Genomic DNA, 26307 nt, shown 5'->3' with positions numbered 1-26307 from the left:
GAACAACCAATGTACCATGCTGTGTTGGCACTGGAGGTTGTCAGTGCTGGTGCTGGTTCTGGTATTGATGTTGCTGCTGGAATGGGAAACTCATCAGGAGAACTGCCATCGCTAAGGGAAGGAGTCATTATTGAACCCTCCTTGCTTATTGAAACGGAATCTTGAACAGAAAGGTTATACAAATGACTTGTTAAATACACAAACTACTGCAACACATAGGGGTGTCACAAGTGTGATTCTAAATCCAAAATTGATCGAAATGAGCTTTCGATTTCGACCTTCGGAGAAACAACAGAACTGGAAAATCCTCCTGCTTCCCTGACGTCACCGGTGTGGCAACATTTTGCCGTCATCGTGAGTTATGTAAATGCGCATTGTTGACAGAAAAACTACAGTTTGTAGAATATGCTACACGCGGGTACCATACGCCACCTCAGGCAACACCACAAATATGGCAGGACATTAGAAATTCTAACCTTGGTGGTTTTTTGCAGGTGAGGAAACTCAAGCTGTTGTTGTAAAGTACCCTTCTACCATCTAGTGACTCTTCTTTTTGTTTTTGTGTGTACAGTTTGTTCCCACTTGACTGGTGAAATCAGTTATTGTTATTACATTTTAAATAAATTATTTAAATTTGACCATATGTCCTTAGTGTGGTACATTCCAAAGAAAAATATATGGCGGTTATATCACACTTGATACCATGTAGCCTGTCTTTTTAAAGAAGAAGAAATCAAGACTTGATAGTCTAACAATGGCATAGCTGTCAGTGCTGAAAAATGTTTTGACCTTCAAGTCAAATCAAATTGTTACGTTCATCTGGTCTAACCCCTCCGACCGTCGCAGTCCTTGACAGTTCTGTAATCATTTTTAAGTTTTTTTAACTCTTCCCTACACTGTTGGAATGTCCTTTGGTAATCTTGTGCGGCCAACAGTTGAGAGACTTCTTGGTAGACCCTCTCCATCCAGTTCTTGCTGGATCCTTTCATCCTCAACCAAACAGAGGAATGTCTGCACTTTGTCAACTGACCATGGCGTGCTTTTGTGGCCTGCCATTATTTAAAATCTGTGTCAAGTGAATAAGAGTGAATGAGTGAAGGAACCATTGAAGCCTTGTAGTATACTAAAAAAGTACCAGGTACCAGGTAGTATCCACAACTTTTGCTAATGGAAACCAAAAGATCAGCTCCAAGCGAGTCGAGTCAGGTCAAGCCGTGCCATACTATGCAGTGGAAATGAGGCATATCTGTATTGTAGATGGGCCTGTGTCAAAATATACACTGTATGTATTGTTGAATACATTTGTGTTTTACAATATCACCACAAACAGGGTGTCATTAGGGGCCCACAGCTCATTTCTGCTCTAGGACCCCATGTTGGGTTAATCAGGCCCTGACTGTAGTGATGGTGTGGCATCAGTACTGGAATCATTAAGCCAGACTGTCTTGAAGTGTTTGTAGTTAGATTTCAGCTGTCTGGAGCATAAACAAGTACATATAGAGGCTTAGTCCTGACTTCAGCACCTATAAATCTATTTGGTTACCTTGATGTCTGTGATAAAGTCATGCTGCACAAAGTGCTGTCTGCTCAGCAACATTACCACCACCAAAATATGTTTAGTCTATATACTATTAATTTGCACTGTTAGATATGTTTAGGAGGAAACACAATTGCTCTCTTTACTGTTTCTGCAGAGTAATCCCCGGCTGAAGGCATCTTGATTGTTTCTGTCCAAGATATTTCATTAACCAGTTTCCAACTCTGTCAGATGACCTCGTGTATTATCTGCATTATTATCTCCTCTCTGCCTCAGTGGTCTCAATGTGGTTTTTGTTTACTCCAACCTCTACTGATGCCCTTACAGACAGATTATTTGTATTATATTAATAGATCTAATGTAGCTCAAACTCTGTATATACAGTACAGTAAACCATGCAAACACCTTACTTAATCATTTCATTTCAATTACATATAATAAGAATAACAAGTAGAGAAATTTCTCATGCTTAAATATGAGGGACATTTATGTTAATGTTAAAATTGTGAGTTTTATTTAACACAACTGCCATCTTTCTCCTCATTAAACAACAAGTCGGTTTACCCACATGATTTTCAAAATGTATTTTAACCACACACACACACACAAAACACTAAGTGTTCATATGAAACTGTTGCCCAGTTTACTGATAATCTCTGCCAGCAATAAAAGGCAGAAGAATCCCAGAGGTGTGTTTGTGCAAAAATATGAAACAAACGTGGAGTAAATTCTGGTTAAGTTTGACTTTATTGACATTGGAATATTGGAAAATATATGTGTTTCCTTTCATTGTGGTGATTTTGATCATCATTGTGATTGATTATTCAAAGACCTTTCTGTAGCAGACAGAGAGAGACTGTCCTGATCACAGAATCAATAACTGGAGTACAGTCTGTCTATGAATTGCAATGAAGAAAGATACAACAAAGATAATAACATCATTTTATATATATACGTACAACATTAATAGAAGATAAGAAGCTCATGAGTCTCGTGTCAATCACTCCACAGTTTCTTTCTACAGTATGTTGGCCTGACAGGAGTGAGGCTGCAGTATCTCAAGAGTAACAATGAGTCTAACAGATTTTCTAAACCAGGGGTAGAAAAAGGCGTAGATCACAGGGTTTAGACAAGAGTTACAAAATATCAGAAAAAGCATAAAGACCTCACTTGAAGAACCGGTCACGAGGTTGTAGCCTGTGAGAGAGACACAGTAAAATGGACAGTAACACATGAGAAACACAACAACAACGACACCAAGAGTCCTGGCTGCTTTCATCTCAGATTTCTTAGCAGTTACAGTTGCTGAACGTTTCAATGCGACTGCTGCATTGTGGGAGCGCATGGCACGAGCTTGAGACACAGCCACCACAAACACTCTCACATACAGGGTGATGATGGCAGTGATGGGAATCACAAAGCTTAAAACAAGATCAACAGCTCCTATTATGGTAATCACACATTCTCCATAGCAGGACCTGTACATGCCTGGTTGTTTCAGGTTATCATATAAAAGCACAATGTTGTAGAAAATAGAGTAACCCCAACACAGGAAAATGCAGATCTGAACTCTCTTTTGAGTGATTTTGGTGGGGTAGTGCAGAGGGTCACAGATAGCCACATAGCGGTCGACCGATATGAGCACCATGTTTACCACTGAGGCGCAGATAGTGATAAAGGGTACAAAATAATACAGAACACACACCAGGTCACCCAGGAGCCAGCAGGGCTCTGTTTGGAGGATTTGAAACGGCATCACAAGGAGGCCCACGAGGAAGTCTGAGACAGCCAGAGAGAGGAGGAGGAGGTTGGTGGGGGTGTGGAGCTGCCTGGAGTGAGAGAATAACATCACTGTGAATGTTACAAACACCAACAGCATTATCACCAATAGAAGTAGTTGTTTTGCAATGAAACTCCAATATCTATATAGTAAATGTGGCTGCTTGAGCACTGATTATAAACAAAAGTCTCTTCAAACCACCAGGATGTAATGCTCAGATCTCACTACAACAAAATACTATCAATGCTAAAACATTTATCTCTGCCTGAAGTGGGAGATGGAGATGATGACCAGCAGGTTGAGAGCCACAGTGAGCAGCGAGATGGAGGACAGCAGAATGTAAATGAGCATTGCCTCAGAGTGAGGGCGTATGTGCTTCTTGCAGGAGGTGTTGAGGAGCTGTGGAAAACAGAGTTCATCTCCCTCCAGGGTCTGCATCATCAGAGAGAGAGGAGGAGAGGAGAAGCTGCTGAACAGCTTTCTCAGCAAAGTTCTGTGTCGTACAGCTGCTTTATCCCTCTCCTCATTCCCCCTTCTCCCTCCCCTCCTGTCTGTCAGTCTCTCTCTTGGACACTGATCTTCCTCCTGCCTCACTCTATGCGTTGCGGGTGCATCTGTCATATCTAATACAAGTACCGCAGGTTGAATCCTGTGTGGAATGACGATGCTTTCTTGGCTACTGTTAATAGAAGCAGTAAAGAGTAGTTGCCCGATCAATAACCATATCCACAGCCACAGCTTCACCCTGCACAGCCAGACAGAGCAGCAATGGGGAATAAATGCATCATGCAAAGTGTCACATCATCTCTCCTTTCTGTCGTAGCGAATGCAAAAGTAGTTCAGAAGAAACATGTCCACCATGACCCTTCGGGGGCTGTGTACCCACATGACACCTCTACATAACTACAAGGTCAAGCTTGTAAACTAACTGATTGGCTGGTCATACAGTGCGGTTATGGTAGTTTTTTGTAATTAGGCGGGGAGGGGGTTGTTATTTAAAGTAAGAAACAGTGAATCATTTGGATGGGCCTGGCCCCCTTACGGCCAAACGCTGTCCCCTGCTTTATACTGAGAGCAGTTTCTGATATTTTAGTCTACCCTCATTGATATAATTGGAGCGGACTAAATATTACAAACAGTTTCAACAAAAACTGGGAACTGCGGGTATGCAAAACAGTGTAGCTGCTACCATCAGAATGACAGGTAGCTCAGGCGTCCATGGTCCAGGCAGCACAGAAGGTCTCTGCCCCCTACTGGCATCAACAGGAATTAGAGCACCTTTTTTAAATGTATATTATAGGCAAATATGAGCACTGCATCTAAATCCTGATTCTTGACTGTCACATTTTCACTCATTTTACTCACATTTCTGTTTGAGGAAAATACAGGTGAAATAATGCAAATAGCTTATTAAGGTTGGAACGAATATTGATCAGAGTTCAGATGTCAGTCTCCCACTCGCAACTTCATAACCCACCAACAGTGGAGGCAGACACACACACTGAAACACCAAGGCCATGGAAGGACCCGGCCTATCCCATGGGAAAGTTTGGGTCCAGGGTCTTACTCATGGACACATGGAGGATCTGCTCTTACTCTTTAGCTACCGCCACCTCCCAACAGACAGATGATTTTGGTGCATTCAGAGCCTTACCAGTAGTGAGGCTAAAATATTTATATACAGTATAAGTTCATATATAATGTTTGTCGTGAGGGTGGTGTCAGAGGAAAGGTGATGGGTTCATTGTGCTGAACTCATTTCATGACAATCTGCCTTTACAATATAGTAGTAATAAGGTTTCAACAAAGTCAAAGTTAAGCATGATAATAGATGTGGACATTGACCACTTCACTCTGATCAGTAGGGGCAGCCTAACTTCTGTCCAAAGTCCAGATTGAAATGTAGAGGAACAACTTTTCTTGTGTTTGAATTCAAGTTAGCAGTGGCTTGTAGGAAACCACAAGAAGATCCAATCGCCAAAAAACTGCTGTGCTGCTCAAAACATAGATAAACAAGTCTGACCAAGTTCTATAAAGATTGTACTGAATATTGTGCAACTTTATTATTAATATGACTGTTAGTTAATTTTTTAGAAGTGCAGGTAGAAGTGTGGATTGGCTCTGATGCATTAAGATCTAACAATCACTCAAGTTGAGTTGTAACACTGTCCTTGTGTTTCTGTGTTCCAGCTAATCTCTTAACCATAAACCCTAGATCACATGGTTGAGAAGAGGGCGATCCAATTGTTTTTTGTTCATTGGTCAGAGTAACTGCAGCCCTCAGGGCCAAAGTAGATCTGATTGGGTGCTGACAAGAAATGGACTGGCTGACAAGACAATTTAATTTAAAACATATATTTGTTATGGACAGAGAGGCAGGAGACACAGATATGGAAACAGATGTATGTTTATTAGATTACAGCCAGAGCAGACAGGTATGCAGGCTACGGAGACAGGGAATCCCGCTGGAGTGGAATGAAGTGGATACCACGCTGGAGTAGGACGGAGTGGGGAACATGGTGGAGTAGGATGGAGTGGTGTTATAGGGAGCAGGTGTGTATGATTAACTGATGGTGGAGCCTGGCGTATCCGTGACATTACCCCCAAGAACCCCGCCGACATGGTGGTCATCCTCTTCCATGGGGAGCAGGTTGATCCGGGCGGACAGCCTGGGGGTTGGGCAGGTGCGGAGCTGGGAGCAGCTGCGATCCAGCAGGGAGTCCGCAAATGGGGAGCTGCTGCGATCCAGCAAAGAGTCCGGAAACTGAGAGCTTCTGCGAACCAGCAGGAAGTCTGGGAACTGGGAGCTGCTGCGATTCAGCAGGGAGTCCGAGAACTGGGAGCTGCTGCGATCCAGCAGGGAGTCTGGTTCAGATGGTTAGGGAGTCTAGCAGATGGTTCGCAATCCAGCAGGGAGTCCGCGAATGGGGAGCTGCTGCGATCTAGCAAGGAGTCCGGGAACTGAGAGCTTCTGCGAACCAGCAGGGAGTCCGGGAACTGGGAGCTGCTGTGTTCCAGCAGGGAGTCCTGCAGCGGTGCAGGCGAGCAGCTGGTTAGTAGACTGATGACTGGCGGGCCGGGGTGCAGGCTGATGACTGGCGTGCGGGGGTGCAGGCTGATGATTTGCAGGCCAGAGTGTCGACTGATGACTGGCAGACCGGAGTGCAATCTGATGACTGCGAGGACCACCTAGTGCCAGGCAGGTGCCCCGGTATGGATTGGGAACTGTGGGCTGCTTTTCCAGTGCCAATGGATACAGCCAAAGGATGCTGTTGCAGTCCTCCGTCGAGCCAAAGAAGGGGCGCCAGTCTGGCCCTGGGCATGGCATAACCGGTGGTGCGGAAGTGTGGATTGGTGGAGAGTATCGCTGGAGAGAATCCACCCGCTCTTGAACAGGGTCCATGGAGCTTGGGCTGTAATCCTTCGGTATAGGTCCGACCTTCTGTTACGGACAGAGAGGCAGGAGACACCGTTATGGAAACCGATGTATATTTATTAGATTACAGCCAGAGCAGACAGGTATGCAGGCTACAGAGACGGGGAATCCCGCTGGAGTGGAATAAAGTGGATACCACGCTGGAGTAGGACTGGTCAGATTGAATTCATTATAAAAACAAGATTTGATCTTTAAAAAAATCTCTTTCGAAAATGAAGAAAATAATGTTCTCTTCAGCATGATACTCCAAACAAATCTCATTTAACCACAGTAAAAGCATCACACAGTAATTGTAGGCTACAGTATGTTGAGAAAAGAGGGTTGAAATGTGGTGAGATTTGCAGCCTTAAGCACATATCACAGACTGTTATTACTTGTTTAAATGTGGTATGAACAGTTCATTAGTGACTACCCTAATGACCACTACAGATTCAAATTGTACAGTTGTTGGCTCAATTATTTGTAAAAATGTTTCAAAAGATGCATCAGACACATGGATCAAGAGAAGAAGGGGGCCCACAGAGACTGCTTATATATAGGACCCAGAATTTTGTGCTACACCCTCACCTGCTGCTGCCAAAAACAAGGTTGATGAGAGCGCTGTGACTGACCCATGTCATGTTATCTTGTCAGGAATGGGGCTAAATAATGTTCCAGTGTTAGGCAAAATTTTGGCAAGGGAAAAGGGGTCCATTTGAACTCTCTCTCTGTGTGTGTCTTCCATGAGTGAATCAGAGTCTTTAATCATTTATATTTGTGCATGTAAGCGCAAATATCTTGATGGTTTTATTGAAAATCTGTAGTTCACAGTAGAGAATCTGTGTTCAAAGTTAAAAAGATGCTATAAAACAATAGTATTTGAATTTAAATATACTTCCGATGATTGATTCTACATTAATTCTGTGATTTTACATTTTAATATCCATTATTGAAAGCTCCAATATTAAGAAGAAAAAAGTGATTTATTGCGATTAATCACAGCAAAATGTGCGATTAAGTTTTTTTATTGCTTGACAGCAATAAAAAATATTGATTAGTGCAGCTTCAGTTCAATGTGTAATGGTATAGGATACTCCTGTTTATTCTGCTGGTCTTTTAAGAACAATCTTAGAGACATTTTTTACACGATCTCGTTCCAAAGGCTATAACTGATGCTGTTGTCACTAGAGTCCATGCATCAGCCAAAACAAAACAAACGCTGCCTGTTACACCAGAGAGTGATGATGATGCCGATGCGGAGTATGACGCATAGAGTGAGGCAGGAGGAAGATCAGTGTCCAAGAGAGAGACTGACAGAAAGGAGGGGAGGGAGAAGGGGCAATGAGGAGAGGGATAAAGCAGCTGTACGACACAGAACTTTGCTGAGAAAGCTGTTCAGCAGCTTCTCCTCTCCTCCTCTCTCTCTGATGATGCAGACCCTGGAGGGAGATGAACTCTGTTTTCCACAGCTCCTCAACACCTCCTGCAAGAAGCACATACGCCCTCACTCTGAGGCAATGCTCATTTACATTCTGCTGTCCTCCATCTCTCTGCTCACTGCGGCTCTCAACCTGCTGGTCATCATCTCCATCTCCCACTTCAGGCAGAGATAAATGTTTTAGCATTGATAGTATTTTGTTGTAGTGAGATCTGAGCATTACATCCTGGTGGTTTGATGAGACTTCATCAGTGCTCAAGCAGCCACATTTACTATATAGATACTGGAGTTTCATTGCTGCTTTTATAAAACAACTACTTCTATTGGTGATAATGCTGTTGGTGTTTGTAACATTCACAGTGATGTTATTCTCTCACTCCAGGCAGCTCCACACCCCCACCAACCTCCTCCTCCTCTCTCTGGCTGTCTCAGACTTCCTCGTGGGCCTCCTTGTGATGCCGTTTCAAATCCTCCTAACAGAGCCCTGCTGGCTCCTGGGTGACCTGGTGTGTGTTCTGTATTATTTTGTACCCTTTATCACTATCTGCGCCTCAGTGGTAAACATGGTGCTCATATCGGTCGACCGCTATGTGGCTATCTGTGACCCTCTGCACTACCCCACCAAAATCACTCAAAAGAGAGTTCAGATCTGCATTTTCCTGTGTTGGGGTTACTCTGTTTTCTGTAGTGTTGTGCTTTTATATGATAACCTGAAACAACCAGGCATGTACAGGTCCTGCTATGGAGAATGTGTGATTACCATAATAGGAGTTGTTGATCTTGTTTTAGGCTTGGTGATTCCCATCACTGCCATCATCACCCTGTATGTGAGAGTGTTTGTGGTGGCTGTGTCTCAAGCTCGTGCCATGCGCTCCCACAATGCAGCAGTCACATTGCAGCGTTCAGCAACTGTAACTGCTAAGAAATCTGAGATGAAAGCAGCCAGGACTCTTGGTGTCATTGTTGTTGTGTTTCTCATGTGTTACTGTCCATATTACTGTGTCTCTCTCTCAGGCTACAACCTCATGATCGGTTCTTCAACTGAAGTCTTTATGATTTTTCTGGTATTTTTTAACTCCTGTCTAAACCCTGTGATCTACGCCTTTTTCTACCCCTGGTTTAGAAAATCTGTTAGACTCATTGTTACTCTTGAGATACTGCAGCCTCACTCCTGTCAGGCCAACATACTGTAGAGAGAAACTGTGGAGTGACTGACACGAGACTCATGAGCTTCTTATCTTCTATTAATGTTGTACGTATATATATAAAATGATGTTATTATCTTTGTTGTATCTTTCTTCATTGCAGTTCAAGGGCAGACTGTACTCCAGTTATTGATTCTGTGATCAGGACAGTCTCTCTCTGTCTGCTACAGAAAGGTCTTTGAATAATCAATCACAATGATGATCAAAATCACCACAATGAAAGGAAACACATTTATTTTCCAATATTCCAATGTCAATAAAGTCAAACTTAACCAGAATTTACTCCACGTTTGTTTCATATTTTTGTACAAACACACCTCTGGGATTCTTCTGCCTTTTATTGCCGGCAGAGATTATCAGTAAACTGGGCAACAGTTTCATATGAACACTTAGTGTTTTGTGTGTGTGTGTGTGTGTGTGTGTGTGTGTGTGTGTGTGTGTGTGTGTGTGTGTGTTTAAAATACATTTTGAAAATCATGTGGGTAAACCGACTTGTTGTTTAATGAGAAGAAAGATGGCAGTTGTGTTAAATAAAACTCACAATTTTAACATTAATATAAATGTCCCTCATATTTAAGAATTAGAAACTTTCTTACTGTTTACTGTACTGTATATACAGAGTTTGAGCAACATTACATCTATTAATATAATACAAATAATCTGTCTGTAAGGGCATCAGTAGAGGTTGGAGTAAACAAAAACCACATTGAGACCACTGAGGCAGAGAGGAGATAATAATGCAGATAATACACGAGGTCATCTGACAGAGTTGGAAACTGGTTAATGAAATATCTTGGGCAGAGACAATCAAGATGCCTTCAGCCGGGGATTACTCTGCAGAAACAGTAAAGAGAGCAATTGTGTTTCCTCCTAAACATATCTAACAGTGCAAATTAATAGTATATAGGCTAAACATATTTTGGTGGTGGTAATGTTGCTGAGCAGACAGCACTTTGTGCAGCATGACTTCATCACAGACAGCAAGGTAACCAAATAGATTTATAGGTGCTGAAGTCAGGACCAAGCCGCTATATGTACTTGTTTATGCTCCAGACAACTGAAATCTAACTACAAACACTTCAAGACAGTCTGGCTTAATGATTCCAGTACTGATGCCACACCATCACTACAGTCAGGGCCTGATTAACCCAACATGGGGCCCTAGAGCAGAAATGAGCTGTGGGCCCCTAATGACACCCTGTTTGTGGTGATATTGTAAAACACAAATGTATTCAACAATACATACAGTGTATATTTTGACACAGGCCCATCTACAATACAGATATGCCTTATTTCCACTGCATAGTATGGCACGGCTTGACTTGACTCGACTCGCTTGGAGCTGATCTTTTGGTTTCCATTAGCAAAAGTTGTGGATACTACCTGGTACCTGGTACTTTTTTAGTATACTACAAGGCTTCAATGGTTTCTTCACTCATTCACTCTTATTCACTTGACCCAGATTTTAAATAATGGCAGGCCACAAAAGCACGCCATGGTCAGTTGACAAAGTGCAGACATTCCTCTGTTTGGTTGAGGATGAAAGGATCCAGCAAGAACTGGATGGAGAGGGTCTACCAAGACGTCTCTCAACTGTTGGCGCACAAGTTTACCAAAGGACATTCCAACAGTGTAGGGAAGAGTTAAAAAACTTAAAAGTGATTACAGAACTGTCAAGGACTACAACGGTCGGAGTGGTCAGACCAGATGGACGCAATATATGGCTATAAACAAGCGAACAATGGGAGGGAGAGTGGCGCTAACGCTAACTCTGTACTCTAGCTACTGAAAAGCTCACTTCTAACAACCAAGCTCATTTTATTTGTTGTTGCTATTTCATATTGTATTGCTAGGGGTGTCGCGATTCTCCACATCCACAATTTGATTTGACTTGAAGGTAAAAACATATTTCAGCACTGACAGCTATGCCATTGTTAGACTATCAAGTCTTGATTTCTTCTTCTTTAAAAAGACAGGCTACATGGTATCAAGTGTGATACAACCGCCATATATATTTCTTTGGAATGTACCATACTAAGGCCATATGGTCAAATTTTAATAATTTATTTAAAATGTAATAACAATAACTGATTTCACCAGTCAAGTGGGAACAAACTGTACACACAAAAACAAAAAGAAGAGTCACTAGATGGTAGAAGGGTACTTTACAACAACAGCTTGAGTTTTCTCGCCTGCAAAAAACCACCAAGGTTAGAATTTCTAATGTCCTGCCATATTTGTGGTGTTGCCTGAGGTGGCTATGGTACCCGCGTGTAGCATATTCTACAAACTGTAGTTTTTCTGTCAACGATGCGCATTTACATAACTCACGATGACGGCAAAATGTTGCCACACCGTTGACTTCAGGGAAGCAGGAGGATTTTCCAGTTCTGTTGTTTCTCCGAAGGTGGAAATCACAAGCTCATTTCGATCAATTTTCGATTTAGAATCACACTTGTGACACCTCTATGTGTTGCAGTAGTTTGTGTATTTAACAAGTCATTTGTATAACCTTTCTGTTCAAGATTCTGTTTCAATAAACAAGGAGGGTTCAATAATGACCCCTTCCCTTAGCGATGGCAGTTCTCCTGATGAGTTTCCCGTTCCAGCAGCAACATCAATACCAGAACCAGAACCAGCACTGACAACCTCCAGTGCCAACATAACACCGCAGCATGGTACATTGGTTGTTCTCAGACTTGCTTCCACATTGCAATGGCCAATGTCTTCTTTAGAGGTGCACACCAGTTTGTGTCCTGTCTCTCCATCACTGGATGCAGTTTGTTGCCCAGGTAGATTAATGTTTCTTCGGATATTCTGATGTTCTGCACCCACTGAGTGTTTGTGAAGCTGGGAACATTCACATCCACTGGCGCCGGAAGTAGAAAGGCCAAGGGGCCATTGGCCCTCGCACTTTTTCCCCCTGTCCCACATTCTTCAATACTGAGCAGTACAACAGTAACTGTAAAAAGACTTTTCATTCATTCCCATCCATTATAAGACATTAGTTAAAATAAAGCAGGCAAAGAAAACAGGAAGAATATTCAAATTGTTATCACAGTTTAAATTTAATACTTCAAGAAGCTGCTTCAAAGTGCAACATTGTACGTGGTGCCTTCAGTTTAGTTCATGACATACATGAAATAATCAATAACTCACCAAAACGACTTGCCATCTATAACACCATCAGCTCCGCCTCTTCTGTCACACCCATCATCAGTTACCTCAAACCACTCTGCCCCACTTGCTGGACAGCCTGAACCAGTGAATGAATAATGAATGCAGACGCACGCATGTGTTCAATTCTTGTGCTGCTGGACTTAAGTGCTGCCTTTGACACAATTGATCATGACATTCTTCTAGATAGACTGAGGCACTGGGTGGGCATATCTGGCACTGCAATAAACTGGTTCTCATCTGTGTCAGCATTAATAACTTCATGTCATCCTTTTCCCAAATCAATTATGGTGTGCCTCAAGGTTCAGTTCTGGAACCAATACTGTTCTCCTTATATATGCTCCCCTTGATGTCATCCGCAGACATGGGATTTCATTTCATTGTTATGCGGATGACACGCAGTTGTACCTCCCTGTCAAGCCCACTGACCTCAGTACGCTGAGTTCTCTGCAGGACTGCCTGTCTGACATAAAAAACTAGATGTTGATAAATTGTCTTCAGCTCAACTCAAATCAACCAGAAATCCTTGTTATTGGGCCCAACACATCACTAAACAAATACTGCCATCTACTGGCTACCTGTCACAACATATCAAGCCTGTTGCAAGAAATCTTGGTGTCCTGTTTGATAACAATTTATGTTTTGAGCAACTTATCACTAAGCTTGTCCAATCATGTTTTTATCATCTCAGAAATATTGCAAAAATCTGATCTATTAGAAAGTTTAGTGGTGCAGAAACTGTTGTGCATGCTTTTATCTCCTCACGCCTTGATTATTGTAACAGTCTGTTCACTTGTTTAATCCAAAAACTTTGAAACGACTGCAGACTGTACAGAACTCAGCTGCTAGGCTGTTAACCAGGACCAAGAGGTACAATCACATCACACCTGATTTTAAGATCTTATTGATTACTTTTAAGGTTCTTCATGTCCTGGCTCCAGACTACATTTTAGACCTTGTAATCCCTCATGAACATTCACATAGTTTGAGATCTTCAGGCAGGGGTCTTCTGTCTCTTCCTGAGTCCAGGATGAAAACTAAGGGGGACAGAGCTTTTGCCATCAGGATCTCGAGGCTCTGGAACAACTTGCCCCATGAAATTAGGTTGTCTGAGTCAGTGTCTTCTTTTAAGTCTCTTCTCAAAATGCATTTTTATCGGAAAGCATATCCTGATTTTACCTGAGCTGTCTGTTTATTTTATCGGATTTTGTGTATTTTATCATTCACTGTGGTATTTTTTCTCTCTCTGTGAAGAACTCTGCACTTTATTTATAGAGCACTTTACAAAACAAAGTTTATTATTATTATTATTATTAAATTCTTTATGAGAGTGGACCAGCTGATGTGCTGCTGCAACTTAATTTCTAAGTGAAATGACGGTTTCATAGTTGGACACTTGCTGGCGCCCCTTGGCAAAACCTATTTGGGAACCAACCAGTCAACACACACGTTTTGACATATCGTGTGAATTTGTACTTGTTCATGTCAAGTCTCCATTCGATCTACCGCTACACACACAGACACACACACTCACAAACTTTTTGGCTCCCACACTTCTGAAATGAATCCGGCGCCCTTGATCACATTGAGAAATGCACCTGGTACCAAAAGCGAGTCAAGTCCAGCTAAGCCATACAATGCACCGGAAATGACACTCTAGAAAAAACAGGTAATAATCCAGGATCCCCCTTAAACCTGCAATAACCACTTGTAAGCAGCAGAAATAAGCTGTAAACTCCTGTGAGCAATAACCCCACCAACCCACCCACCCACCCATCCACACACACACACACTCACACTCACACACATTCGTTATGCAATACACACTTTGCTATGACATTGTACCTGCATGCTGCTACCTAACCACATTTGTACTTTTAGGTCACTTTGTCTCGTTTTCAATGCTTGTGTGTTTATATAGTCTGCCTTTATTTTTATTTGCTCTTATTTGCTTTCATTATTATTATTGAACTTTTATGCTGCACACTCCTGAAGAGCTGCAGTTTTTCATTGTTCTGAGCACAATGACAATAAAGATCTATTTGATTTTATTCTAAAGTCCTCACTGACATATTGTCACCTTTTAAGTTAATATTTGCACATCCAGCAGACACAGAGAAACAGTAACAAAACAGAAACAGTGTCCAACTGATAATTGTAATTCTAATATTCAGTCTCTTAGCTCTGGTTTGCTCTCCACCAACTCCTGAGAAAAATATCTCCTTATGGCTCCTCAGCTGCTAATGCTCCATTATACATCAACTAGTCTCTAACTTTCCATTCATGACCAAAACCAGCAGCTCTCTATTTCATATCCGGTGCCAGCTGTTGCTCCACTCAGCTCAACTTCCTCCCCCGGAACGTTCTTCTGGGTCTCCTGGTGCTTGCCGGCCCTTTCTCGTCCAATGTTCCTTCATCTTCGATCTCCAGCCCTCTTCCTTTCACATGGAGAAATCCTGAGTGGCTGACATCATCACCCTGTCTGTTCCTCTGTAAAATCGTTTTCCAGTTACGAAAGGTGTTTGATTATTCCACTCCCAGAATAAAAGTGTCTCTGGGCCTTTTCAACCTAGTTCAAGGAGGAAATACTGTGGCCAATTATTCCATCAAGTTTCACATTGTAGTGGCACAGAGTAAGTGGAACACTCCCTTCTTTGATGCTTTTTACAATGGACTTTCCGATTAAAGATGAGATGAGTTCAGGATCTTCCTGCAGATCTGGATGCTCTCATCGCCCTCATCATCCGTAATGACCACCATTTCCGGGAGCAAAGAAGGGAGAAAGCCCTGTCTCCCAGAGGGCCGCCTCACCAGCCATTCTGTTCCCCAGCAACCTCTCCAGAGCCTGCTTTGAGAGCCTCTACTGATGCTCTGGAACCAATGCAGCTTGGTCCGACCCGGCTTTCCATGGCAGAGCAACAGTGATACATGCCTGTACTGCCAGACCAGCCATTTTGTTTCTTCCATGGTTTACCAGTAATCCAGAAGGTGCTGGTGAATCGAACCATGAACTCCGATTTGCCAGCTCGGCCCATGCTCCACTCCGAACCCCTCTGTCCTGGACAATCTAACACTGTCTCAGTTCTCATCAATTCTGGTGCAGACGGCAATTTACTGGACATGACTCTCGCCACCTAGCTGGGGCTCAGCCAGGAACCCTTGATGAAGTCTATCAACACCAACGCCCTCTATGGTCGTCTCTTCTGCACAGTCACCCACCGCTCCACTCCGCTTGGGCATGTCAGGTGACCATTTTGAAAAAACTCACCTTTCACCTGATAAACACACCACAACAACCTGTCATTTAGGGTTACCCTTGGCGTGGTGACATAATCCACATATAGGCTGGGCTTTGGGAAACAATTTTGTAGGGCTGCCCCCTAATAGTCGACTAAACCGTTAGTCAATGAAAACAGTCTTAGTTGATCACGTTTTCATTAATCGTGTAGTTGCAGGCAGAAAAAACAACCCTCAAACTCCATTCGGGGGCTGCGCCTTGTCACCAGGACAAAACTATCGGGGGATTGTTGCAACACAGACATTTTCTCTTGTAACTCAGAAAGTCACTTACCGGCGCACTGCTGCTAACTGCACTAGCTGCCATTAGCTAGTTACCAAACTTAGTAATCATTAGCTGACTCTACACAGACTGGGAGCTTGGTGAACCAGGGGAGTGTTAATATCATAAATTGCTTGAACTAAAGACTACTAGCCCTATCATCCACTCCTAGTCTCTCTTTCCCCTCTGAGTTTCCAGACCTCTCTGGAGTGCCACCCACCTCCGCACCATCCCTATGGCTGTGCCATCAGCCGCCTAGCGGGTTCCTTTCCCCCCTCTTCTCTTTGTCCGCTACGGAGACCAAGGCAGAAGATTATATTAACGACTCCCTTGCTGCGGACATCATTTCCTCTTTTGGTCTCCGAAGCTGGGTTTTTCCTACAGGGGTCTCAACAACATCATCATCAAAAACAGGTACCCACTGCCACTCATATCTTCTACCTTCAATCTTCTGCAGGGGGCCACTATATTTTCTAAGCTGATGTTAAACTCTGACAAAACAGAAGTTATTGTACTTGGCCCCAAACACCTCAGAGACACATTATCTAAAGATATAGTTACTCTAGATGGCATTGCCGGGGCCTCCAGCACCACCGTAATGAACCTCTGAGTTATCTTTGATCAGGATTTATCGTTTAACTCTCACATGAAACAAACTTCAACAACTGCCTTCTTTGGCCTATGCAAAAGTGCAAAAATCAGGCACATCCTGTCTCAAAATAATGCAGAAAAACTCGTCCATGCATTTGTTCCTTCTAGGTTGGACTATTGCAATTCCTTATTATCAGGCTGCCCGAATAAGTCCCTTAAGACCAATTTTTCAGAGGTATCATTCCTGGGTTTGCTCTTGAAGTATCCAGATGGACCACACCAGAACCTGTGAAGGCTTATGGTGAGTTAAAGTCACATTTTACGTATGCTCCTATTCTCACCTTCCCAGATCCTTCTCGCCAGTTTGTAGTGGAGGTGGACATGTCAGATTCCAGGGTTGGGGCAGTCCTGTCTCAGAGGTCTGCTGAAGACCAAAAGCTTCACCCGCGTGCCTTCTTCTCCCGCTAGCTATCCCCTGCTGAGATAAACTATGACGTTGGGAACCGGGAACTGTTGGCAGTCAAGGAGGCAGTCAAGGAGGAATGGAGGCACTGGTTGGAGGGGGCGGACCAGCCGTCTGTGGTCTAAACTCATCACAAGAACCTGGAATACATCTGAGCAGCCAAATGGCTGAATTCTCATCAAGCCAGGTGGCCATTGTTCTTTAAATGTTTTGATTTCTTCCTCTCCCACCGGCCAGGTTCCAAGCAAGTCAAACCAGCAACCTATCCCACCAGTTTCAGTAAGTTCTGATGCAAGGTGAGACGCACCCTAGCTCTTCTGCAGCAACGCTTCTAGTGGTCGTTCATGGAGAAGGACACTAGGGAATTTGTCGCCACTTGCTGAGTCTGCTCGCAGCATAAGAATGCCAGCAGGCTCCTTCCGCCCTCCTTCAGCTCCTGCCTGTTCCACATCTTCTTTGGTCCTACATTTCACTAGATTTCGTCATTCTTCCTGTTGTGGATCGGTTTTCCAAAGCTGCTCAGTTTATTCCCTTGCCCAAGTCACCGTCCGATAAAGGAGGTCATGCTGAGATCATTTTTATATCATGTTTTTCACCTGCATGGCCTCCTCAGTGACATTGTCGCTGACTGGGGGCTGCAGTTCACCTCTCATTTCTACAGTTTTGCAGGCCCCTGGGAGCCAGTGTCAACCTGTCTGCTGGTTTCCATCCCCAATCCAATGGACAGACCGAGCGTATGAACCAGGAAATGGAGATGGCTCTGCACTGTCTCACTTCTCACAACCTCTCCTCCCGGTCCAAGCAACTCCTCTGGATTGAGTACACCCATTACACCCTCCCCAGTTCAGACACTGGTCTCTCGCCCTTCCAGTGCTCCTGGGGTTACCAGCCACCGCTCTTCCCTGCGCAGGATCGTGAGGCCAGCATCCCCTCAATCCTGGCTTTGTTTTGTCGGTGCCAGTGCACTTGGATGTTTTTAAAAAAAAGTTTATTTAACCAGGAGTAAAAGACTTATGGATATTAATAATCTCTTTTTCAAGAGTGTCCTGGCCAAGACAGGCAGCAGCACAATTACAGAATTATAAGATAGCAAGGCATTCAAAACATTCAAAACATCTACGTTTGAAACAGTCACACTTCTCTTCCAGTAACTTCTTTCCTGTAACCGGACACATTTTTGAAACAAGTCAATTTACTTGAACATGCAATTTCTTTCTTTTGAAAATGTAGTCTTCATCATTGACTAGCAAAGGAGACAGTTTCAGTGAGGACATTTTGGTCAACTCAAATTAATAGAATAACATGCACAAACCCATCTCTACATATATCAGTGTTTGTTTCACTTTGGAAAACATCTCTTTTATTGTACATTACACACAGAGTCCTTTGTGTTGTGGCAGTAAGCAGTTCCACACACACACACACACACACACATTCTGTTATTAATGCCTTTCACCTTTAATTTGCCTCTGGGTACTTAACAACTCAGTCTGTAGCCCATTACTCAGGAATCGCTATTTACTGTATGTGCACTTGGTTAGACTTAGTCATCAAATTCCTTAAAATTGACTTTCAAAAGTACAAACGTTTTCTTTGAATCTGCGTGCTCCACAAGGTAAGTGCACGCTGCAGATCATACTACGCACAAAGCGAGCTGCCCCTTGCTAACGGCAAAGCGGTAATGATTCTGAATGTGTCTGAACAACCAGCAAGGAGACAAAACATTTCAATTTATTTCAACACAGTATAACATCACACAAGGCTTGTTGTTCAAAACATGGGAATAAATTACTTCCTACTCCACAAAAACAGATACTAGTGGACTTATCAATACGGTGGATAGCGTATAATGTTACTTACAAATTAACTCGCTACAAACTCGCTCCTCTGCCACATCATGCCTCTCCTGTCCCTGCCGCATCTTCCTCTTCCCTGGGGTCAAAATCCTGGTTGGAGCCACTATAAATCACCTGTATTCCCTGTCGTCAAACTGGAATCCGTCGGTCTCGGAGGCCGTGTTCACTGGGAGGCTGCTGAGCCGTCTTCCGTTGCCCGCTTTCCCTGCTCTGGTTCTGTTGCTCATTCCCGGCCCCACCCGCCGGCAACATCTCCCGCTGGGTCCCCCACCCCGGGCCTGAAAACCTCCTCCTGTGCTAGCGGTGTAAACAAACACTAACACTCCCCTGGTTCACCAAGCTCCCAGTCTGTGTAGAGTCAGCTAATGATTACTAAGTTTGGTAACTAGCTAATGGCAGCTAGTGCAGTTAGCAGCAGTGCGCCGGTAAGTGACTTTCTGAGTTACAAGAGAAAATGTCTGTGTTGCAACAATCCCCCGATAGTTTTGTCCTGGTGACAAGGCGCAGTCCCTGAATGGAGTTTGAGTTTTTTCTGCCTGCTACTACCTGATTATAACATGGTCGACTAAGACTCTTCTCATCGACTAACAGTTTTGTTGACTATTAGGGGGCAGCCCTACAAAATTGTTTCCCAAAGCCCAGCCTATATGTGGATTATGTCACCACGTCAAGGGTAACCCTAAAAGACAGGTTGTTGTGGTGTGTTTATCAGGTGAAAGGTGAGTTTTTTTCAAAATGGTCACCTGACATGCCCAGGAGGAGTGGAGCGGTGGGTGACTTTGTAGAAGAGACGACCATAGAGGGTGTTGGTGTTGATAGACTTCATCAAGGGTTCCTGGCTGAGCCCCAGCTAGGTGGCGAGAGTCATGTCTAGTAAATTGCCATCTGCAACAGAATTGATGACAGTGTGAGATTGTCCAGGACAGAGGAGTTCGGTCTGAGTCCTAAACTCCAGGGCCATTTTTCCAGTCCAGCCCTGTATACAACCTGTACAGGACCAAACAGCAGACAAACAAAGTTTGAGACTAGTTGGTTTATAATGGAGCATTAGCAGCTAAAGAAAGCACCAGGAAACCCAGAAGAACGTTCCGGGGGAGGTAATTGAGCTGAGTGGAGCAACAGCTGGCACCGGATCTAAAACGGAGAGAGCTGCTGGTTTTGGACATGAATGGAAAGTTAGAATTCAATTCAATTAAATTTTATTTATATAGCGCCAATTCATAACAGACGTTATCTCATTGCACTTTTCCTATAGAGCAGGTCTAGACCATACTCTATATAATATTAATTACAGTGACCCAACAAATCCCACCATGAGCAAGCATTTGGCGATAGTGGCAAGGAAAAACTTCTTTTAAGAGGGCAGAAACCTTGGACAGAACCAGACTCAATGGTGTGCAATGGTTAGAGACTGTATAATGGAGCATTAGCAGCTAAGGAAACAGAAATATTTCTCAGGAGTCTGCATAACAATGAAATGAAATCCCATGTCTGCGGATGACATCAAGGGGAGCATATATAAGGAGAACAGTATTGATCCCAGAACTGAACCTTGAGGCACACCATAATTGATTTGGGAAAAGGATGACATGAAGTTATTAATGCTGACACAGATGAGAACCAGTTTAGTGCAGTGCCAGATATGCCCACCCAGTGCCTCAGTCTATCTAGAAGAATGTCATGATCAATTGTGTCAAAGGCAGCACTTAAGTCCAGCAGCACAAGAATTGAACACATGCGTGCGTCGGCATTCATTAAAAGGTCATTAGTGACTTTGAGAAGGGGTGTCTCAGTGCTGTGGTGCTGATGACAACCAGATTGGAACATTTCAAAGGGATTAGTGTTTTCCAAAGCATAAGAAGCTGCTTAGATACAATTTAGTATACTAATATATTTAATTAAATTCTATAGCCTATTAACTTAGTTCACAACATATTGCAAAGAAAAAGTAAAGTTAGCCTAATGGCATTTGTAAAGTTCAAATTTCCACTCAAACTGGGGCATATCACCAACGCTGAACTGTTAAGTAGGCCTAATAAAGTTAAGTCATATTTCTGTCTTCAGCAGAAGAAAACAGTTTGAGAGACACTTTCAATCCAAGGAAAACCCTCAATTGTGTCATCAATGCTGTAGCCTTGGTGCTATTTTGCATGCTTCTGTGTCTCCCCAGATTCGGATTATTTCATCCAAAGTGTTGTAGACAGCTTCATCAGAATGCAACTGCAAGGGGGCACAAACCAGTGTCTTCTTGTGCCAGTCCCAAGTCTGGATAAATGCAGAGGGTTGTGTCAGGAAGGGCATCCGATGTAAAACACATGCCAAAATAAAAATGCCAATTGTGACAATGATTTCCTGTTGTAGACAGCTTCATAATTATCAAGTAATTATTTTCTTGCACTGGTTCAGGCTGTCCAGCAAGTGGGGCAGAGTAGTTTGAGGTAACTGATGACGGGTGTGACAGGAGAGGCGGAGCTGATGGTGTCAAAGATGGCAAGTTGTTTGGTGAGTTATTGATTATTTCATGTATGTCATGAACTAAACTGAAGGCAGCATGTACACTGTAGCATTTTGAAGCAGCTTCTTGAAGTATTAAATTTAAACTGTGAAATTGAAATATTCTTCCTGTTTTCTTTGCCTGCTTTATTTTAACTAATGTCTTATAATGGATGGGAATGATTGAAAAGTCTTTTTACAGTTACTGTTGTATTGCTCAGTGTTGAAGAATGTGGGACAGGGGGGAAAACTGCGAGGGCCAATGGCCCCTTGGCCTTCCTACTTCCAACGCCATTGGATGTGAATGTTCCCAGCTTCACAAACACTCAATGGGTGCAGAACATCAGATTGTCCGAAGAAACATTAATGTACGTGTGCAACAAACTGCATCCAGTGATGGAGAGACAGGACACAAACTTAGCCTGGTGTGCACCTCTAAAGAAGACATTGGCCATCGCACTGTGGAAGCAAGTCTGAGAACAACCAATGTACCATGCTGTGTTGGCACTGGAGGTTGTCAGTGCTGGTGCTGGTTCTGGTATTGATGTTGCTGCTGAAATGGGAAACTCGTCAGGAGAATTGCCATCGCTAAGGGAAGGGGTCATTATTGATCCCTCCTCGCATATTGAAACGGAATCTTGAACAGAAAGGTTATACAAATGACTTGTTAAATACACAAACTACTGCAACACATAGGGGTGTCACATGTGTAATTCTAAATCCAAAATTGATCAAAATGAGCTTTCGATTTTGACCTTCGGAGAAACAACAGAACTGGAAAATCCTCCTGCTTCCCTGAAGTCACAGGGAACATTTGGCAACATGTAGCAACATTTTGTCTTCATCGTGAGTTATGTAAATGCGCTACACTTGTAGAATTTGCTACGACACCTTAGGCAACACCACAAATATGCCAGGACATCATCATTAGAAATTCTAACCTTGGTGGTTTTTTACAGGTGAGGAAACTCAAGCTGTTGTTGTAAAGTACCCTTCTCCCATCTAGTGACTCTTCTTTTTGTTTTGGTGTGTACAGTTTGTTCCCACTTGAAATCAAATTGTAGATTTGAAGAATCGTGACACCCCTAACAACACAATACGAAATAGTATCAACAACTCTAGTAAACTGAACTAGCTAACTAGCTCACCAGTGCTCCATAAGCAGTTGTCATCGCCATGTGGATGTTACACAAGTTTAAGAGTAAAATGAGCTTGGTTGTTAGAAGTGAGCTTTTCAGTAGCTAGAGTACAGAGTTAGCGTTAGCGCCACTCTCCCTCCCATTGTTCGCTTGTTTATAGCCATATATTGCGTCCATGTGGTCTAACCACTCCGACCGTTGCAGTCCTTGACAGTTCTGTAATCACTCTTAAGTTTTTTTAACTCTTCCCTACACTGTTGGAATGTCCTTTGGTAAACTTGTACGGCCAACAGTTGAGAGACTTCTTGGTAGACCCTCTCCATCCAGTTCTTGCTGGATCCTTTCATCCTCAACCAAACAGAGGAATGTCTGCACTTTGTCAACTGACCATGGCGTGGTTTTGTGGGCTGCCATTATTTAAAATCTGTGTCAAGTAAGAGTGAATGAGTAAAGGAACCATTGAAGCCTTGTAGTATACTAAAAAAGTACCAGGTACCAGGTAGTATCCACAACTTTTGCTAATGGAAACCAAAAGATCAGCTCCAAGCGAGTCGAGTCAAGTCAAGCCGTGCCATACTATGCAGTGTAAATGAGGCATATCTGTATTGTAGATGGGCCTGTGTCAAAATATACACTGTACGTATTGTTGAATACATTTGTGTTTTACAATATCACCACAAACAGGGGCCCACAGCTCATTTCTGCTCTAGGGCCCCATGTTGGGTTAATCAGGCCCTGACTGTAGTGATGGTGTGGCATCAGTACTGGAATCATTAAGCCAGACTGTCTTGAAGTGTTTGTAGTTAGATTTCAGTTGTCTGGAGCATAAACAAGTACATATAGCGGCTTGGTCCTGACTTCAGCACCTATAAATCTATTTGGTTACCTTGATGTCTGTGATGAAGTCATGCTGCACAAAGTGCTGTCTGCTCAGCAACATTACCACCACCAAAATATGTTTAGCCTATATACTATTAATTTGCACTGTTAGATATGTTTAGGAGGAAACACAATTGCTCTCTTTACTGTTTCTGCAGAGTAATCCCCGGCTGAAGACAGATTATTTGTATTATATTAATAGGTCTAATGTAGCTCAAACTGCTGTATATACAGTACAGTATACCATGCAAACACCTTACTTAATCATTTCATTTCACTTACATATAATAAGAATAATAAGTTGAGACGTTTCTCATGCTTAAATATGAGGGACATTTATGTTAATTTTAAAATTGTTAGTTGTATTTAACACAACTGCCATCTTCCTCCTCATTATACAACAAGTGGGTTTACCCACATGATTTTCAAAATGTATTTTAACCACACACACACACACACACAAAACACTAAGTGTTCATATGAAACTGTTGCACAGTTTACTGATAATCTCTGCCAGCAATAAAAGGCAGAAGAATCCCAGAGGTGTGTTTGTGCAAAAATATAAAACAAACGTGGAGTAAATTCTGGTTAAGTTTGACTTTATTGACATTGGAATATTGGAAAATAAATGTGTTTCCTTTCATTGTGGTGATTTTGATCATCATTATGATTGATTATTCAAAGACCTTTCTGTAGCAGACAGAGAGAGATTCTCCTGATCACAGAATCAATAACTGGAGTACAGTCTGTCCATGAATTGCAATGAAGAAAGATACAACAAAGATACTAACATCAATTTATATATATACGTACAACATTAATAGAAGATAAGAAGCTCATGAGTCTCGTGTCAGTCACTCCACAGTTTCTCTCTACAGTATGTTGGCCTGACAGGAGTGAGGCTGCAGTATCTCAAGTGTAACAATGAGTCTAACAGATTTTCTAAACCAGGGGTAGAAAAAGGCGTAGATCACAGGGTTTAGACAGGAGTTAAAAAATACCAGAAAAAGCATAAAGACCTCACTTGACGAACCGATCATGAGGTTGTAGCCTGAGAGAGAGACACAGTAATATGGACAGTAACACATGAGAAACACAACAACAATGACACCAAGAGTCCTGGCTGCTTTCATCTCAGATTTCTTAGCAGTTATAGTTGCTGAACGTTTCAATGCGACTGCTGCATTGTGGGAGCGCATGGCACGAGCTTGAGACACAGCCACCACAAACACTCTCACATACAGGGTGATGATGGCAGTGATGGGAATCACAAAGCCTAAAACAAGATCAACAGCTCCTATTATGGTAATCACACATTCTCCATAGCAGGACCTGTACATGCCTGGTTGTTTCAGGTTATCATATAAAAGCACAACGCTGTAGAAAACAGAGTAACCCCAACACAGGAAAATGCAGATCTGAACTCTCTTTTGAGTGATTTTGGTGGGGTAGTGCAGAGGGTCACAGATAGCCACATAGCGGTCGACCGATATGAGCACCATGTTTACCACTGAGGCGCAGATAGTGATAAAGGGTACAAAATAATACAGAACACACACCAGGTCACCCAGGAGCCAGCAGGGCACTGTTAGGAGGATTTGAAACGGCATCACAAGGAGGCCCACGAGGAAGTCTGAGACAGCCAGCGAGAGGAGGATGAGGTTGGTGGGGGTGTGGAGCTGCCTGGAGTGAGAGAATAACATCACTGTGAATGTTACAAACACCAACAGCATTATCACCAATAGAAGTAGTTGTTTTATAAAAGCAGCAATGAAACTCCAGTATCTATATAGTAAATGTGGCTGCTTGAGCACTGATTATAAACAAAAGTCTCATCAAACCACCAGGATGTAATGCTCAGATCTCACTACAACAAAATACTATCAATGCTAAGACATTTATCTCTGCCTGAAGTGGGAGATGGAGATGATGACCAGCAGGTTGAGAGCCACAGTGAGCAGAGAGATGGAGGACAGCAGAATGTAAATGAGCATTGCCTCAGAGTGAGGGCGTATGTGCTTCTTGCAGGAGGTGTTGAGGAGCTGTGGAAAACAGAGTTCATCTCCCTCCAGGGTCTGCATCATCAGAGAGAGAGGAGGAGAGGAGAAGCTGCTGAACAGCTTTCTAAGCAACGTTCTGTGTCGTACAGCTGCTTTATCCCTCTCCTCATTGCCCCTTCTCCCTCCCCTCCTGTCTGTCAGTCTCTCTCTTGGACACTGATCTTCCTCCTGCCTCACTCTATGCGTCATACTCCGCATCGGCATCATCATCACTCTCTGGTGTAACAGGCAGCGTTTGTTTTGTTTTGGCTGATGCATGGACTCTAGTGACAACAGCATCAGTTATAGCCTTTGGAACGAGATCGTGTAAAAAATGTCTCTAAGATTGTTCTTAAAAGACCAGCAGAATAAACAGGAGCATCCTATACCATTACACATTGAACTGAAGCTACACTAATCAATATTTTTTATTGCTGTCAAGCAATAAAAAAACTTAATCGCACATTTTGCTGTGATTAATCGCAATAAATCACTTTTTTCTTCTTAATATTGGAGCTTTCAATAATGGATATTAAAATGTAAAATCACAGAATTAATGTAGAATCAATCATCGGAAGTATATTTAAATTCAAATACTATTGTTTTATAGCATCTTTTTAACTTTGAACACAGATTCTCTACTGTGAACTACAGATTTTCAATAAAACCATCAAGATATTTGCGCTTACATGCACAAATATAAATGATTAAAGACTCTGATTCACTCATGGAAGAC

At 42.8% G+C, this 26307-nt stretch overlaps 3 protein-coding genes across 8 annotated transcripts; 1 reads left to right on the top strand and 2 right to left on the bottom strand.

Moving 5' to 3' along the window:
• Positions 1–2265: 2265 nt before the first annotated feature.
• Positions 2266–25431, bottom strand: LOC122883439 (trace amine-associated receptor 13c-like). 4 transcript variants are annotated; one of them, XM_044212148.1, is made up of 2 exons: positions 25272–25431; positions 2266–3422 (listed from the first exon to the last, which is right to left on the bottom strand). In XM_044212148.1, the coding sequence occupies exon 2, from the start codon at positions 3414–3416 to the stop codon at positions 2556–2558; it is 861 nt and encodes a 286-aa protein (XP_044068083.1). In that variant the 5' UTR covers positions 3417–3422; positions 25272–25431; the 3' UTR covers positions 2266–2555. The 4 variants fall into 4 exon arrangements, with proteins under 4 accessions (XP_044068083.1, XP_044068080.1, XP_044068081.1 ...); XM_044212145.1 differs by lacking the exon at positions 25272–25431 and adding an exon at positions 3583–3865 and having other exon boundaries at positions 2266–3366; XM_044212146.1 differs by lacking the exon at positions 25272–25431 and adding an exon at positions 3609–3853 and having other exon boundaries at positions 2266–3366.
• On the top strand, positions 7988–9653 carry LOC122883437 (trace amine-associated receptor 13c-like). Its single transcript, XM_044212140.1, has 2 exons — positions 7988–8335; positions 8553–9653. The coding sequence occupies exons 1-2, from the start codon at positions 7995–7997 to the stop codon at positions 9361–9363; spliced, it is 1152 nt and encodes a 383-aa protein (XP_044068075.1). The 5' UTR covers positions 7988–7994; the 3' UTR covers positions 9364–9653.
• Positions 24111–25670, bottom strand: LOC122883440 (trace amine-associated receptor 13c-like). Of its 3 annotated transcripts, none has more exons than XM_044212149.1 (2): positions 25441–25670; positions 24111–25215 (listed from the first exon to the last, which is right to left on the bottom strand). In XM_044212149.1, exons 1-2 carry the CDS (start codon positions 25614–25616, stop codon positions 24405–24407), a joined length of 987 nt encoding a protein of 328 aa, XP_044068084.1. In that variant the 5' UTR covers positions 25617–25670; the 3' UTR covers positions 24111–24404. The 3 variants fall into 3 exon arrangements, with proteins under 3 accessions (XP_044068084.1, XP_044068085.1, XP_044068086.1); XM_044212150.1 differs by having other exon boundaries at positions 25467–25670; XM_044212151.1 differs by having other exon boundaries at positions 25530–25670.
• Between the last annotated feature and the right edge of the window lie 637 nt (positions 25671–26307).

The sequence above is a fragment of the Siniperca chuatsi genome, linkage group LG10 (genome assembly GCF_020085105.1).
Source record: "Siniperca chuatsi isolate FFG_IHB_CAS linkage group LG10, ASM2008510v1, whole genome shotgun sequence".
Lineage (NCBI taxonomy): Eukaryota > Metazoa > Chordata > Actinopteri > Centrarchiformes > Sinipercidae > Siniperca > Siniperca chuatsi.
The sequence above is the reverse complement of the archived record's forward strand: the minus strand, read 5'-3'. Positions and strand labels throughout refer to the sequence as shown.